General features: G+C 33.3%; 1 protein-coding gene across 4 annotated transcripts in view; it reads left to right on the forward strand.

The window, feature by feature from the left end:
* The window catches only part of COG6 (component of oligomeric golgi complex 6), a 70,611-nt gene that overhangs the window by 35,320 nt on the left and 18,708 nt on the right, over positions 1-16,583 (forward strand). For 2 of the 4 annotated variants that reach the window (XM_037527228.2, XM_054701997.1), the window contains exons 12-13: positions 501-592; positions 1,353-1,470. In XM_037527228.2, the coding sequence (XP_037383125.1) occupies positions 501-592; positions 1,353-1,470 (210 nt within the window). Of the gene's footprint in view, positions 1-500; positions 593-1,352; positions 1,486-16,583 lie in introns of all 4 variants that reach the window. The other 2 variants (XM_054701996.1, XM_037527227.2) reach the window with 1 other exon arrangement.

The following is a 16,583-nucleotide window of genomic DNA, read 5'->3' on the forward strand; positions in this document are numbered from 1 at the left end:
ATCCTGAGATACATCACGTTAATCTTTAACTAAATCAGATATAACTAGATCAGATATTGTCCTGGTTATCTTATAATTAGACAAATATGTTGGTGGTAATTGAGGTTTGTCTGCTTTTCTGTTCTCTAATATAAAAAAAAATTTTTTAATTTTTTTCTGAACATTTGGTGATTGAGCAGTACATTCAAACTAACAATCTATTATTAGAAATGTAAAAGTTGTTTTGTGATTTAGTGCTGACCTAAATTCCACTATATACTGGTAAAATACCTCAGAATGATCACATCACTGTGTTAGTTATTTCTGGTAACAACTGCCTTGAGCCAAATTCTGTAGGTAGTGGATCCTTTTTATAGAGTATATCTGTGTTAAAATGTTTGTTTTTCATCATCCCCTATGATTTAATATTCAGAATTATTTAAAAGGAATTCTGTGATTTCTGCAAGAAAAGTTAGATTTTCTTAAAGAAATGTTTAATCTTTCCTCCCATGTTTTTATAGGTTCGAATTGAACAAGTAATAGTTGCTGAGCCTGGGGCAGTTTTATTATATAAGATTTCTAATCTCCTCAAATTTTACCACCATACAATCAGGTAAGTGGAATGGTGAAAAGTGCTAGTTAAAGCTCATGTGATACCTTGTTTGATTAGAACATAGTATAATGTTGTTTTGGTTTTGACTATTTTCATGACTGTGTGTTAGTAGAACTTCCTCATCATATGAATTGTTATGTGCATATTATATGTACCATACTTTGAGATCTATCATTTCCTTTTCCATTTCTCCAAATATAATTATATACACATTAAACACATATGCACACACACAACCTGTTTATTAGTGTAAGTCTATAATGTAAATATTCATTGATTCTTCCTGAATTAGTAAAAGAGAGCCATGGCAACTATGGCAACTGTGTATTATACTCAAATTGGGACATAATGAGTGAAATATCTTCATTGGTATATAAATAGCAAATTGTTCCTTAATATTTAGTTTTCTATTTGTGTTGAAATAGAACCATAGCTTTATCTTTTCTAAGTCAAAACTACATTACTTGCTTAGGAACCAATTGTCTATAAATAGATATGAATTTATTATCAAACATCAATTATTCAAAAGCAATAAATTGGTTTAAATTATAATGGTATAGGCTTCCTAAAATAAGTTAATGATATATACCTATTAGAAAACTCCAGAGCAGATGAAATCAACTAACATATAGCTAATGTAATACTGTACGAAGATAGTGGTAAAATGATATTCAAGTTATCTATTTAATAATACCATGACTTTGTTCAGACATCCTATTTTAGCTTCCATTTTGTAATCTGAAATATTCTTTGTTTTTAGTGGCATTGTTGGAAATAGTGCGACTACTCTGTTGACTACCATTGAAGAAATGCACTTGCTTAGCAAAAAAATATTCTTTAATAGCTTGAGTCTTCATGCAAGTAAATTAATGGACAAGGTATGTTTGAAAAAGGTAATTCTTAAACTATGTGAATATGAATTTTTCACTCTTAAAACTGTTTACCTGTTTTTACATTTGTGAATTTTTTTCCAATTTCATACAGTGCTCTTTTGATTTCATTGTAACAAAATTCATTTTGAGATGACTTACTGGATCTAGGTTTATATTCTATGTTCCTGGAACAATATAACATTGAGTTATAATTGGAGCTAAAATCTTAAACCCTGGTTTCACGACTGTTTTTTGTAATAAAAGATTTGTAGTTAAAGCAAACTTAATTATGTATAGGTAAGTGCTAAGGTGACCTGCAGGTTGGAAAACTGAAACTCGAAAAATGAAACTCCTACTAAATATTCTTTTTTAAATAGCCTACTTATATTTTCACTTTTTGTTGGCCAAGCTTTGTCCTTATGAAGTTTATGCTTTTTGAGGTATATATATTAATTAATTATGAAAACAAACATGATAAGAGAAAAACCCCACAAATAAAACAAGAGAAAACTGAAAGTGTTATCTGAGAGCTAATATTTTAAATTGAGCGATGTACTATAGCACCCCCTTAAGGAATGGGTTTACAGACGATCGACTCATTATTTTTGTTTTATTATTAGGTAATCAAGTTTTTCAAGGATATATCACAGTCATCATGCTGGCTTTTTTTTTTTTTTTTTTTTTCATGCTGCTCTATCTAATAGACTGATTATATTAGGAATAGATTTTGAAATGTAGTTTAGAACAGTGGGTAACAATCCAGAGTTTTTGGTCAATTTCATATTCTTATGTTCAGAGAAATCTTTATCTAAAGTCTATTTTCTGATGCTCATGTGTGACTCAAATAAACAAATCTTTTATTCATTAGAAAAATCATTTGGAAAAATGACATGGCATATAGATAGGAGAGTGGCCAGGATGGAAAGAGAAAAATGAGAAGAGGATTTTATCAGAAAAGTCATGAGAAGAGAGTTTCAAGAAGGAAGGCATAGTTAATGAAGAGTTGTAGTAAAACAAGGAAAGCGGGTTTGTTATCTTTGGCAATTAATAGATGATCTATGCCTTAGTAAATTAGGAGACAGATTGTAATGCATGGAAAGGCACATTGATGAGCATTACCCAAAGCTTTACCAATTGAAAAACATACGGGACTAAAGACTGAAAATAAAAGGTAGTAGGCATTCATGTTATGAAATGTGAGAGAACAATAAAATAAACTGGTGACAAGAAAGAGGGGATGAACATTTTATGACAAATTAGAAGGCAGGAAAAGAAAACTGATTATTTATTGAGCAAATCAGGTGAATTGATAACCTCTAGCAACTCTTTATCCAAAGAAAGAAATTTTTAATTACATTAGAAATTAGAGATAATCAGAGATGAAGATTAAAACTTGTTAGAACTACTAAACATAGAGCTTCCATATGATCCAACAATTCCACTCCTAGGTATTTACCCAGAGGACACAGAAACATCAATTCCTAAGAGCACCTGCACCCCTATGTTTATAGCAGCATTGTTTACAAAAGCTAAGCTTTGGAAACAACCCAAATGCCCAAAAATAGATGACTGGATCAAGAAGATGTGGTACATATACACCTTGGAATATTACTCAGCATTCAAAAAAGATAAACACATGCAATTTGCAGCTATATGGATGGCGCTGGAAGGGATCATGCTCAGCGAAATAAGCCAGAAAGAAAAAGAAAAATACCGGATGGTCTCACTCATAGCAGGAATCTAGAAAACTTAAATAAGGGGCCAGGAAAATGAATAACTATAAGAAAGTGAAAATCAAAATCAACAAAAAACTATGAACCAGAGACACTCTATGGGGGGTAGGGCGCGGGGAGGGGAGGAATTGGGGTCAAAATAAGGGGATTGCAATTGTACAGGGAATATAAAAATAAAATTTATTTAAAAAAATAAAAAATAAATAAAACCTTTTTAAGTATCAAAAAAAAGAAAATATCATATTAGCCTATATCAAAATTTTATGAAGATATGAATAAAAAGTATGATTTTAAGACTTAATTAAGGAAAATGATTCAGAAAGAAGTAGGAAACTTGAATACACCTAAAGACAAAAGAAAAATTATTTTAAAAGCATGCTACTAGGCTTAGTTCAGATTGTATAGATAACTTGATTCACACATGCAAAGAACAAGTTATTCTCCAAAATGGAGAAAAATATGGAAACCTTCCCTGTACCATTTATGAGGTATAACATGGACAAAAAAGCACTAAAGACAGTACAGAAGTGAAAATCATAAATCAGTCACTTTTTGAATTTTTTTAAAGAAGAAAAAAATAATATGAAGTCTTTTCAAGTGAAATTCAACATTATATTAAAACCAAGTGCATATTATTCCTAGAATATAAGAATGTTTCAGTGCTAGAAAATACATTAAATGTTTCAGTGTTAACTAAGAAAAATTTATTTTTTAAAGATTTATTTATTCATGCATATAAGAACTAGGGTACAGACAAAAGGTGTGAGAGGGTGAGAGGATTCACCAGAGACAGAGTGGGGAACAGAACAGGCAGACTGACTGAAATACACTGCTGAGGGGAGCAACGGTTGAGCTAGGAGAGGTCTGCTGCGCCTTGTGGGTATTTCTGTGGCTGGCCGGGATCAAACCCGCACTGCAGAGGCTGTGGACAGCTTCACAGTGCTGCACTCAACTGCTTGCATCACCAGGGAGGCCCCAAAGAAAATTTTTATATCATCATGATGTTTGATCAAATTGTTGGTGGGAAAAAATTTTAGTAAAGAATAAATGAAAGAAAACTTTCAGAGCCCGATAGAAATTAATAATATTAAAAGACAATATCATAATTAATATAGAAGTACTAGCAATATATTCAAAGAAACCAAAAAAAAGAGACAAGAATGCTTGCCAATAATTTACCAATAATACTTTTTAATACTAGCTAGACTGGATCAAGAAATAAGAGAAATAAATATTTCAAAAGAGTAGACAGAGTATCAATTCTGTGGTTGTTTACTTGAAAAAATCCAAGAGAATAGAAAAACTATGGAACTAGGAAATTGATTTAGACAGGAAGTTGTGTCATATACTTTTTTTTTAAGGATTTATTTATGCATACAAGAGCTGGGGTACAGGCCAGAGATGCAGGGTTCACCAGAGTCAGAGTGGGGAGCAGAACAGGCAGATTGACTGAAATACACTGCTGAGGGGAGCAGCAGGCGAGTTAGGAGGACGTCTGCTGTACCATGTGGGTCAGCTCCCTGGCTGGGGCTTGAACTCGTGCTACAGAGGCTGGTGATAGCTTCATGGGTTGTGTCTTAACCCCTTGAGCCACCAGTGAGGTCCTGTGTCATATACTTTGTATAAGGTAATTATGCTTATGAACAATGACAGCATAGGAAGCATCAGAAGTCTGTCTCCTTGAACCTCCCTGGTAGTGCAGGAGGTTGAGCTCCACGCTGCAGAGGCTGTTCGCAGCCACTGCAGTGCGGGTTCGATGCTAGCCAGCCGGGGAGATGCCCACATGGCTGGGTGGACCTCTCCTGTCTCGCCTGCTGCTCCCCTCAGCAGTGGATGTCAGTCAGGCTGCTTGTTCTGTTCCCCACTCTGTCTCTGGTGAATCCTTTCACCCTCCCGTGCATCTGGCCTGTACCCTGGTTCTTGTATAAATAAAAATAAATCTTTATTTAAAAAAAAGAAAGAAATCTGTCTCCTTTTCTAGACAGTTGCCCTTGCAGAATCTGCCTAGTGTAACTATTTTGGAACTTGAGTCTATTGAAGACTTGTTATTTCCAGGAGAACGTTTGGAGGCAAGTTATGTTTAGTTTCAGTTATTTTTAACTCTTAGCACAGTAGCAACTACTCATCTTCCCATCCACAGTCCCAACCATGTATTTGTTCCTGAAGCAGCTTGTGCAAGGCTTATGGAGCTAGGGTGGGCAAAAAGGACACTGTCCTCCAAACCTCAGGGGGATCTGTGTTTTGATTGCTAATTGCTGGTTCTGATTACAGAGGTGTAAAGAGGAAGTTGGCCATTGGTACACCCCTACCATTGTTGTAAGCATCTTCCTCTCTGACTGAAGTGCCTTTCTGAAAGGGCATTTCAACCAACACACTTTTTACTGCTCTTAATTTTTTCTCTTTTTCCCTTTATGGAATGTAGAATTAAGGATATCAAAACCAGTTGCATGTATATGATAAAAAATTGAAAAAAACTACACATCTCCAGGGAAAGAAGCAGGCTCAAAAAAGACCTGAAAAGACCTAAACTTTATATCTCAGACTGAGCCTTGCTATAGAGACAGCCTAAAGCAATTAAAAACAGAAAAACCTAGAGAAGTATATCAACCTGATTTCCAGAGTTACACATTATTATATTCAAATATTCATTTTCAACAAAAACTCCTAAGACTTACAAACGAATAGGAAAGTATGGCCCATTCAAAGGAAAAAGATTAACAGAAACAGTTTCTGAAAAAGACCTGATGGCAGATTTACTAAGCAAAGACTTTAAGACAACTGTCTTAAAGATGTGGAGAAGTGAAGGTAACAATGTATGAACAGAATGAAAATACCAATAGAGATAGAAATTCTAAAAAGAAATACTGGAGTTGAAAAGTACAGTAACTGAAATGAAGCATACACTGGAGGGATTTAAAGTCACTTTTTAGTGGAAGAAATATTCAGTTAAGTTAAAGACAAGACAATGGAACGTATCAGTTGAGGAAAAGAAAGAAAAATGATTAGAGAATAGTAAACAGAGCCTAAGGGACAAGTGGAACACTGTGAGGAGAATCCACATACTCTTCATGAAAAATGCAGAAGGAAAATAAAGAGAAAAGGGGCAGAGATGATACTTGAATAAATAATGGATAAAAGGTTTTCAAATTTAGTGAAAGACATGACTATAAACATCCAAAGAGCCCAACAACCTTTGAAAAGATTAACTCAGAGACCCACATCAAGACACTTTATAATCAGATTATCTGATAGGTTATCAACATATTTTTAAGAGAAAGTAAAGGGCAGAAAACAATAACAGCTATTTTCAAAGTGCTCAAAGCAAAAAACCTATCAACTATGGGTTCTTTATCTGACAAAAATGTCTTCAAGATTGAGGGAGAAATTAAGACTTCTCCAGTAAACAAAACTGAGGGAATTCATTGCAATTAAACCTCCCTTGTAAGAAATGCTCAGGGAATGCAGTATGAATTATAAAGACACTAAATAATAACTCCAACTCTTAAGAAAAAGTAAGATCTCTGAAAAGATAGCTACACTGGCAGTAAAAAGTTAATATTGTAGCAAAGATTAGATTTGTAACTCTACTTTTTGTGTACTGTATGATTTAAAAGACAAATTATATATATATATCTAAGAGCTAGTATTATAACTGATTTGCAACTATTTTTCTACATAATTTAAGAGACTAACTCATTTAAAAGAATAATTAGCTCATGTTTTCAGGCACACATGTAAAGGTATAATTTTGTGACATTAGCAAGTGAAGCAGGTGGAGATGGAAGTATTAAGAAGCACAGTTATTGTGTATTACTGAAATTAAACTGGTATTCAAATTAGAATGTTATAATTTAGGATATTAAATGTAATTATTTAAATGCAATAGTAAGTCACTAACTTTAAATGGAAATGGGTTAATTTCTATCAAAAGACAGAAAATTGCAGAATGGATAAAAGCACATGATCCAACTATATGTCTGGAAGACACTTACTGGAAAGCCAAAGACACAAAGAGATTGAAAGTGAAAGGAAAGGAAAAAGATATTTTATGTCAATACTAATCAAAAGAAAGTATAAGTGGTTATACAAGTGGGCAAAGTAGATTTGAAATCAAAAAGGTTGTAGGAGATAAAGAAGAATTATATCATAAAGGTTCAACATAACAGAATGATATAGCAATTATAAACATTTACTCACCTAGTTACAAACCAGGAAAATTTATGAAGCAAAACTGACAGACTTAAAGAGATAAATAGTTGGATAGTAATAGTTGACAACTTCAATACCCCAATTATAAAAATGGATAGATCAACTACACAGAAGAAAAATAAAGAAGTAGGGGCCTTAATACAAAAAACCAACTAAATCTATCAACCATGCACAGAATATTACCCATACTCAAGTACATATAGCTCATTTTCCATAATACATTATATGTTAGGCCACAAATTAAACTTCAGTAAATTAAAATATATATATATATATATACACACACACACACACACACACACACACAGTATTTTCCCTGACTGCCACAGGTTGAAGTCAGAAGTCTGTAACAAGGAAAATTGACAAATTTTTAGAAATTCAAGAGTGAGTCCTTAAAGTGAATGGAAGAAATATCAAGGGAAATTGGAAACTGCTTAAAGAAAAATGAAAATAAGGGCACAACTCACTAAAACTTAAGAACGCATTTTAAGAAAAGGTCTCAAAAATCCCCAACATAAATTTAGGGACTAGAAAGAGAAGAATACTCTAAACCCATATTGGACAGAAGGAAGAAAACAGTGAAGATCAGAGCAAAGATGAATGAAATAGAGGATAGAAAAAAAGAGAGAAAATCAAACAAAAAAATGATTCTTTGAAAATATCAAAAAAAGACAAACCTTTACCTCATGAACTAAGGAAAAAAATAAGACTCACATTACTAAAATCAAATCAAAGTGGGGACAATTGTTAACAATTCTATAGAACAGAAAGGATTTAAAAAGTATTATGAACATCTCTATGATATAAATTGGGGATGACATAAATAAAATAGACAAGTTTCTGGAAATATAAAAGTTGGTAGATTAAATCTCAAATAGGACATTTGCATAAACTTATTTAATTTAATGAATAATCAAAAATCTCCCCCAAAATAAGAGCATTAAATTTGATGGCTTCACTGTGAATTATACTAAACAATTAAGGAATTAATATCAGTCTTTTTCCTAATAATTGAAGAGGAGGTAACACTTTTTGTTGTGGATTGTGTCATTATTATCAATATTTGTTTCCTAAAATGATTTTCTCAGATATGAATTGGGGCACATTTAAGGATATTTTACATTAAATTGAGGTTGGAATATGATACTGTTTATGGTTTGTATGGTACTTAAACTATAACCATTTCAGGTTTTTTTCAAGGATTATCTTTCATTAAATTTTAATGTGCTTTGTAATTCTACATCCTATAAGCCATTTACTTCCACTAAAAAGACTCTTAACTTTCTGGGGAAAAAAAAACAAAACACTTATTACAGAATGGTCTTCATTAGTAAAGCAGCCAAATGGAAATTTTTGTATAGAATTTTGAGTAGAAAGTAACATTGTTAGGAAGAATGGCTTTTAAAATAAAGTTACAGGCAGAGATGGATTCTCTCTTTTTTACATAATTCCTTCTGTGCTTTTAAAAAGACATTTGGGAACTAACTCTTTTTCTATTATGAGAAAAAGAAAATTCAAGGACATCATTTCATTGAAAGATGTACCTTTTTCCTAACAATGCAGTTTGAAGCACTTAGTGTTGAAGCATATGTACTTCCTTTCTTGTTAGGCTCTCCTGAAACATTCATAACTGCAGATCTGATAATGTCTAAAGGGAATTAGAACAGGTAAGGTGAAGCTTATACACACATAGAAGTGAAGCTGTATTCCCCAAATCCATAGTGTATTGTAAATCAGTGGCATATCAATAAAATTTTATCAAAAAATATATAGGGAATATGCATCCATACTGCAAAAGATACAGTGCCATACATTTTCTGAAATTCTTTCCACTATTGTAGTCTAATTTAAAAGGATATGGCATGTCATGAATAAAATCAATGTCAAATTAATTTTTAAGGTTAATTTGCTTAGTCCGAGGGGAAAAAAAACCCTACATAATCCTTTTTTTTTAAAAAAAGATTTATTTATTTTCATACAAGAACCAGGGTACAGACCAGATTCATGGGAGGGTGAAAGGATTCACCAGAGACAGAGCGGGGAACACAATAGGCAGCCTGACGAAATACACTGCTGAGGAGAGCAGCGGGCCAGACAGGAGCGGTCTGCTGCGCCATGTGGGACCCTTCCTGGCTGTCTGGGATCGAACCGGGTGCTGCAGAGGCTGTGGACAGCTTCACAGTGCAGGCGCCTGCGCCACCAGGGGGCCCAAAATAATCCTTTAAATAAATTGTGGTTTAAATTTTAGGAACTGGTTACTGTTTAAAATATCTTCTTACTGTACAAAATTGAGTGCATGGACCAGTAACTTGAGCATCACTTCAGAACTTACTAGACAAGCACAAACTTCATACCCCACCCCAGACCAACTGAATTAACATATATGCATTTTAACAACATTCTCCACTTTTTCATGTGCATATTAAAAGTTTGAGAACTGTTATTCTAGATGACTAGTTGGAGATTTGTATTACTCCTTCATATTCTTCTGCCAGGAAAAACAAATAAATCAAACCAGGTATTCTGCTAAAGTGCTTTGTAAATTTTAAATGAAAGTATGTGAAATTAAAAGTTGTAAGTTTTGGTTTGAAAATTTTCAAACCATGGGCCTCCCTGGTGGCACAGGGGTTAAAAGTCTTGTGCTTTTAAGCTGTCACCAGCCATTGTGGCATGAGTTCAATCCTTGCCAGGGAGCTAATCCACATGGTGCAGCAGACCTCTCCCATCTTGCCTGTTGCTCCCCTCAGCGGTGTGTTTCAGTAGATCTGTCTGTTCTCCCTGCTCTGTCTCTGGAGAATTACCACCCACACCTCTGGCCTATGCCCCAGGTGTTGTATGCATAAATAAATAAAAATAAATCTTTAGAAACAAAATTCAAAACAGTGTTATTTTACACTTTTAAATTTTGTTGGACGGCTTACTTGATTTAAAAACTGTAAGTCCATAAATAGATGGGCTGATCAGTTAGGGTAAGAGAAACCTTGGAGATAATAGATATATCATGTGGTAGTTTGATGAATATATATCAATATTTATGTCCAAACTCATCAAATTATATACAGAAAATATGTACAGCGTTTTGTATGTTGATCTTGCATCAGTTAAAAAATTTCATTAATTATCTAGAAAAAATATATATGTATATATATATAACAGAACAAAAGAAATTAGTTTATCAATGAGTGTTTTTATTTGGATGATTGGGGTCTTATTTTGGAAGCGGATGTTTAAGTGGTCTTCCAAGAAGCTACAGAGCAGAAACTTAAAGGACCTATAATAGAAGATATTTGAAAGAACAAAACTAAAATTGGCAGTGGAATGAGATCACAAAAGCAGCTTTTGGAATTTTTATGGTGCAACCTTTTCATTTTTCTCTAATAAAGGCAGATTACCTATCTACAAAAGGATGAAAAGTATCATAAATAGTCACAGGAAAACTGTCTAGTGTTACACATTTACAAAAGAGCTTCTGATATATGGAATATAAAGTTTTCAGTAGACTGCTTTTTAATATGAAATTTTTCTTAGAACTTAGACTTTGTCAATTGGAAAATGTACCTAAAAAATATAAATCTGTCTTTAATAAAGATCCTTTATTAATAATTATTACTGATCATATTGTTCATGAATTTGGATAGTTTAAAAAATATTGATTTTCAATTATAATACAAACAAAAAATATCAAATACCTTCTTTACAGTACAGTTACAACTAACAGTACACAAATCTTTTAAATATATGATTTAGTGAATTTTTGTATTTGTATACATTAATTGCCATTTAATTATCCAAAAATTATATGCCAAAAATCACATGTAAGTCCTTTATGCTGTATTAAGAATTTCAAATAATCTCTCAAATTTGCCCAGTCTTTACAATCTTATGTGTATTTTGATAAACAGAGTTCTTAATTTAATTTAATTTTTTAATAAAAATTTATTTATGCATACAAGAATTGGGTTACAGGCCAGAGGTGTGAAGGCTGAGAGGATTCACCAGAGAGAAAGTGGGGAACAGAACAGACAGGTTGACTGAAATAACACTGCTGAGGAGAGCAGTGGGCGAGTCAGGAGAGGTCTGCTGTGCCATGTGGTTCTCCTCCTAGCCTGGGGCTTGAACTCCTGCTGCAGTAGCTGCTGATAGCTTCATAGGTTGTGTCTTAACCCCTTGCTCCACCAGGGAGGCCCCCTGAGAGTTCTTAATCTTAATTCAATTCTGTGTTGTTAATTTTTGCCTAGCCCAAGGTTGTGAAGTTATTTCTTGTTTTTCTTTTCTTTCTTTTTTGTTTTTTTTTAGGTGACTGATTTATAACACTATGTTTTAAAGAAATAGTAGGATCTCCCTTTGCAAGTGTTACTACACCATACCTACCACCAAATCACCCATAGTGCACCACCTTAGTCCATTATGTTCCCTCCCACTTTGTTTTCCTCCTTCTCCTGTGGTATCCTTAGTTCTATCATCATATTTCTAAGCTTTGTTGTTTGGCTTTATCTGACCCATTGTTTCTCTATATTCCAAATATAAATGATACCACCTAGTATTTGTCTTTTCTCCTGACTTATTTCACATAGTGTAATTTCCTGCATCTGTGTTGTCACAAATGGCAAGAATTTCTCTTAATAGCTGAGAGTCTTCCATTGTGCATACATACCACATATTCATGATCCACTTATCTGTTTCTGGCAGTAAGGTAGTTTCCATAGTTTGGCTATTGTAAATAGTGCAAGAATGGACATGGAAGTGAATATTTCTCTCTGAATTCGTTTTTTTGCATTCAGTCATATATCTAGGAGTGGAATTGCTAGGTCATGTGGTAGATCTAATATTTTGAGAACCCTCCATGTTGTTTTCCATAGGGGCTGTACTAATCTGTATTCTCACCAACAGTTCAAGAGGGTTCATTTTTCTCCACATCTTCGAAGACTAACACTTGTTTCTGATCTTTTTGATGTGGACCATTCTCAGAGGTTGTGAGTTGTATCTCCTTTTGGTTTGATTTGCATTTTCCTCATAATAAGTAGAGGAAATAGAACAGATTAAGAAAGAGATAGACCTTTATTTATAGGGAAAAAGTTAAGATTTTCTTGAACTTTTTTTTACTAGTGTGTAAGATTTCTGTTATTACCTCAAGTCCTAGCCCAAGTAACAGTGATATTATTAACACCTTTTTCTCCCTCTCATATCACTCTGAGGGTGCATCTGCCACTCTGTTGCTACTGCTGACTAGATTTCAAGGATATAGAAAGTGAATAAATTATCTGCTGCACATCTTAAAACTTACAAGAATTTCTATATTGTGATTCTATATAAAATTCATAAGGTTTGTTTCTTAACAATTGCTATTGCTTTTGACAGGTTGTCTAAATTATAAAACCTACTTAATTTTAGTGTTTGGACTCCACAATCCAATATGTAGATATAGAAGACAAAAATTCAGTACGAAGTAAGCACAGGAATGTGATGAAGGGACTTGAGAAAAAAGACAGACCTGTAAAAAGTTTAACCATTAGAAAGGAATTTCACTTATTTAGGTATAATTAAATTGAAGTGATAGAAGGATTTTAATCAGGTATTTCTCTTCTTTAGATTTTCTTTCCATTATTTCTTCAAAACTGTAAAGTCATAAATCTTGTTTCTCACTTGACTTTACAAGTGTGATTCTGATCTGTTGTTGATGTGATGGATGTGTGTAAAGATGCCTTATAGAATGGCAGTTGTTAAATGAAGTGAGTTCTCACTTGTACCATTTGCTACTGACTCTGACAATAACAAGTAATGACTTTTGTTTTAAATATGCAAGCTTTTTAGAATCTTAATTCAAGGGGATAATGAGATTCCTCTAAACTCTGTTACTGGTGCATAAAATTTCTATCATTGGCCTTTTGTTTTGAATGGCAATTGAGAAATTCTTATGTGAATTTTTAAAGATGTTCCTTAAACATTTTTGTTTCTGTAAAACACTGCTGTAATTTATAACTTGGAAGAGAAAATTACACATTAAAAAAAGGAAATAAAATTGCACACTGAACATTTAAGATCCTATTCATGCATTGTGTCTACTTCACACAGCTTCCCTGGTAGGTTTATGTAATTCTTGCTTCTAATTTTTTCTATTTACGAAAGGTATTGGAAAACAGACATATACGCATAGTTGCTCTGGCTTGTGTGACTGCCTGTTTCTATATTAAAGCTATCAGATTGCTAACAAAGATTCTATTAACTTTTATATGACTAGCTTCTGTTCAGTTATATTACTGAAATGCATGTATGTATATGCAATACCTGTATATTTTAACTAAATTTCTAAAATTATGAAAACTTATTAAATAAGTTTTTTTAATATATGAAAATACATAGGAGAAAATAATCATTTATATCTTGTGACCCTAAATTAATTATTATTAACAGGTTTCATTCAGCTTAGAGAACAAGAATCACTTATTTTTGAAGTATTTTTTAAGTATATGACATACATATACTTATAAAGAATTCAAACCATACAGAAAAGCACAAAATAGAGTGCTTTTAAAACCCTTCAACTTAAAAATAAAATTATTGAGCAACATTCTAGATACCTTCTTAAATTAGATAAATGAATACAAAATACTTTAAATTACATCACAGCCTAGCATTTTTGTTAATTCAGATTTATTTGAATTTAATAGAAAGGAGGAAACAAAATTGAAGAAGCTATGAAACTTGAAATATTCCATTGCTGTGAGATTTTTTTTTTCCCTTCAAATGTATCAATTTTGTCTGAAAGTACTTCTGGACTTTGTTGTTAGATGCATGATTTTCGTTGTTATGTCTTCTTGATGACCAACATTATAAAATGTATTTTTTTATGTTTCTAGTAAGAGTTTTGATTGCAAAGTCTGTTTTGTCTGATTTTAGTGTAACCATTCTAGTTTTAATCATTGTTTACAAGGTGTATATTTTTCCAACTTTTTATTTTCAACCTGTTTATGTCTTTAAATGTGTTTTTTAAGGGCAGCATATAGTTTGATCATGTTTTTTAATCCATCTGCTAGTTTTTTGGGTTTTTTTAAGATTTATTTATTTATACAAGCACTGGGTACAGTCAGAAGCGGGGGAGAGTGAGACTCACCCCAGCCAGAGCGGGGAGCAGAACAGGCAAACAGACCGAAGTACACTGCTGAGGGGAGCAGTGGGTGCTGCAGGAGAGGTCTGTGCGCCATGTGGGACCCTCACCAGCTGCCTGGGATGGAACTAGCGCTGCAGAGGCTGCAGGCAGCCTCGCAGCCCAGTGCCCAACTGCTGCGCCACCGAGGAGGCCCTAGTCTTTGCTTTTTGAGAGGAATCCTTAATGTATTTGTAGGTAATTTATTTTTTTTAATTTAAGATTTATTTATTTATTCATACAAGCACTGGGTACAGTCAGAAGCATGGGAGGGTGAGAGAATTCACCAAAGCCAGAGCGGGGAACAGAACAGGCAGACTGATGAAATACACTGCTGAGGGGAGCAGCGGGCTGCAGGAGAGGTCTGTCTCACCATGTGGGACCCTCGCCAGTGGCCTGGGATGGAACTAGCGCTGCAGAGGCTGCAGGCAGCTTCGCAGCCCAGTGCTCAACCATTGCACCACCACGGGAGGCCCGTAGGTAATTTAATTACTAACAGAGTATGATTGTTGTCTGCCATTTTGTAATTTGTTCTTCTGTGTCTTAAGTGTTTTTTCCTTCGATGCCTCATTATTTCCATTGTGTGTGTGTCTATATACACAATATATAAATATATGTATCTATATTTATATGTTCACACAAACATAGAGAGAGAAAGAGTTGTTTTCTTAGTGGTTATCTGAGAATTGCAGTTAAAATCGTTAATTTAAAACAATATAATTCAGATTATACCAACTTTCAACAGTGTACAAAAGTTTTATTCCTTTATACCCCTGTTTTCCTTAATGTTATTATTGTTGCAAATTACATCTTTCTACATTTTGTGTGTCTTTTATAATTATTGCTTTGTGCAGGTATCTATTAGATAAGAAAAGAAAAAGAGCTACAAACAGAAGTACTCTAATATTGTATATTTACTTCTGTGAATTTGAGCTACCATCTAGTGTCCCTTCATTTTAGCCTGAAGGATATCCTTTAGTATTTCTTGTAGAACAGGTTTGGTAGTGAAGAATTTTTATTTATTGGGAATGTCTTACTTTCTCCTTCATTATTGAAAAGTAGTTTGATTTAATATAGAATTCTTGGTCTACTTCATTCAGTCTTTGAATATGTCATCCCATGTCTTTTGACCTCCATGTATTCTGATAAGAAATCAGCTGTTAATCTTACTTACTGAAAATTCCTTGTTCATAATAAGTTATTTTTCTTTCATTGTTTTTTAGATTCTCTTTTGAGTGTTTGAGTATGTTGTTTTTCAGTGTGGATCTATTTAAGTTTATTCTGCTTAGAGTTCATGAGCTTCCTGGATGTTTAGATTGTTTATATTTAGTCAAGTTTGGTGAGTCTTCTACCACTATTGTTTTAGATATTATTTCTGCTCACCTATCCCTTTTGAGAGCCTCATTGTCTTTATGATGCTGATGGTGTCCCCCAGGTCTCTGAGGCTCTGTTCATTGTCACTCATTCTTTTTACTTTTTCCTATTCCTCAGACAGAGTGCTTTTAATTGACCTGCATTTAAACTTACTGATTATTCTGTCTCTTCAGATCTTCTCTTGATTCCCTAGTTAATTTTTCATTTCAATTTTTTTTAATCATTTCTGTCTCTTTATAGATATTTTCTGGTTAGTGAGATGTTATATTTTACTTCATTAACATGGTTTCCTTTAGTTCTTTGAATATATTTAAAATAACTTGGTTTTTAGTTTTTGGCTAGTAATTCCCACTCTGGGTTTTTGAGGGAAAGTTTCTGTTGACTTTTTTTCCCCCCCTCTAGATGGAGCTTATTTTTTGTTTGTTTTTCCACATAATTTCCACATAAAGTTTCTCCTGACTTTTTCCTAGTTGTTTTTATGGAGGGAGATTTTCCAAGATATATATTCTGCTATTCATGCTATATCACTTATGCATTAACTTTTATTCATAAAATGCTTTAAATATAAATCCTTACATTTATAAATTCGGACTGCTTTCTTTTTACTTGACACAAGGCTATATATATAATCTCTTACATGGACATTCAAGTACCAGATT

This window comes from Talpa occidentalis, unplaced genomic scaffold (genome assembly GCF_014898055.3).
Source record: "Talpa occidentalis isolate TD23 unplaced genomic scaffold, MPIMG_talOcc4v2.1 talOcc4.5, whole genome shotgun sequence".
Taxonomy (NCBI): domain Eukaryota; kingdom Metazoa; phylum Chordata; class Mammalia; order Eulipotyphla; family Talpidae; genus Talpa; species Talpa occidentalis.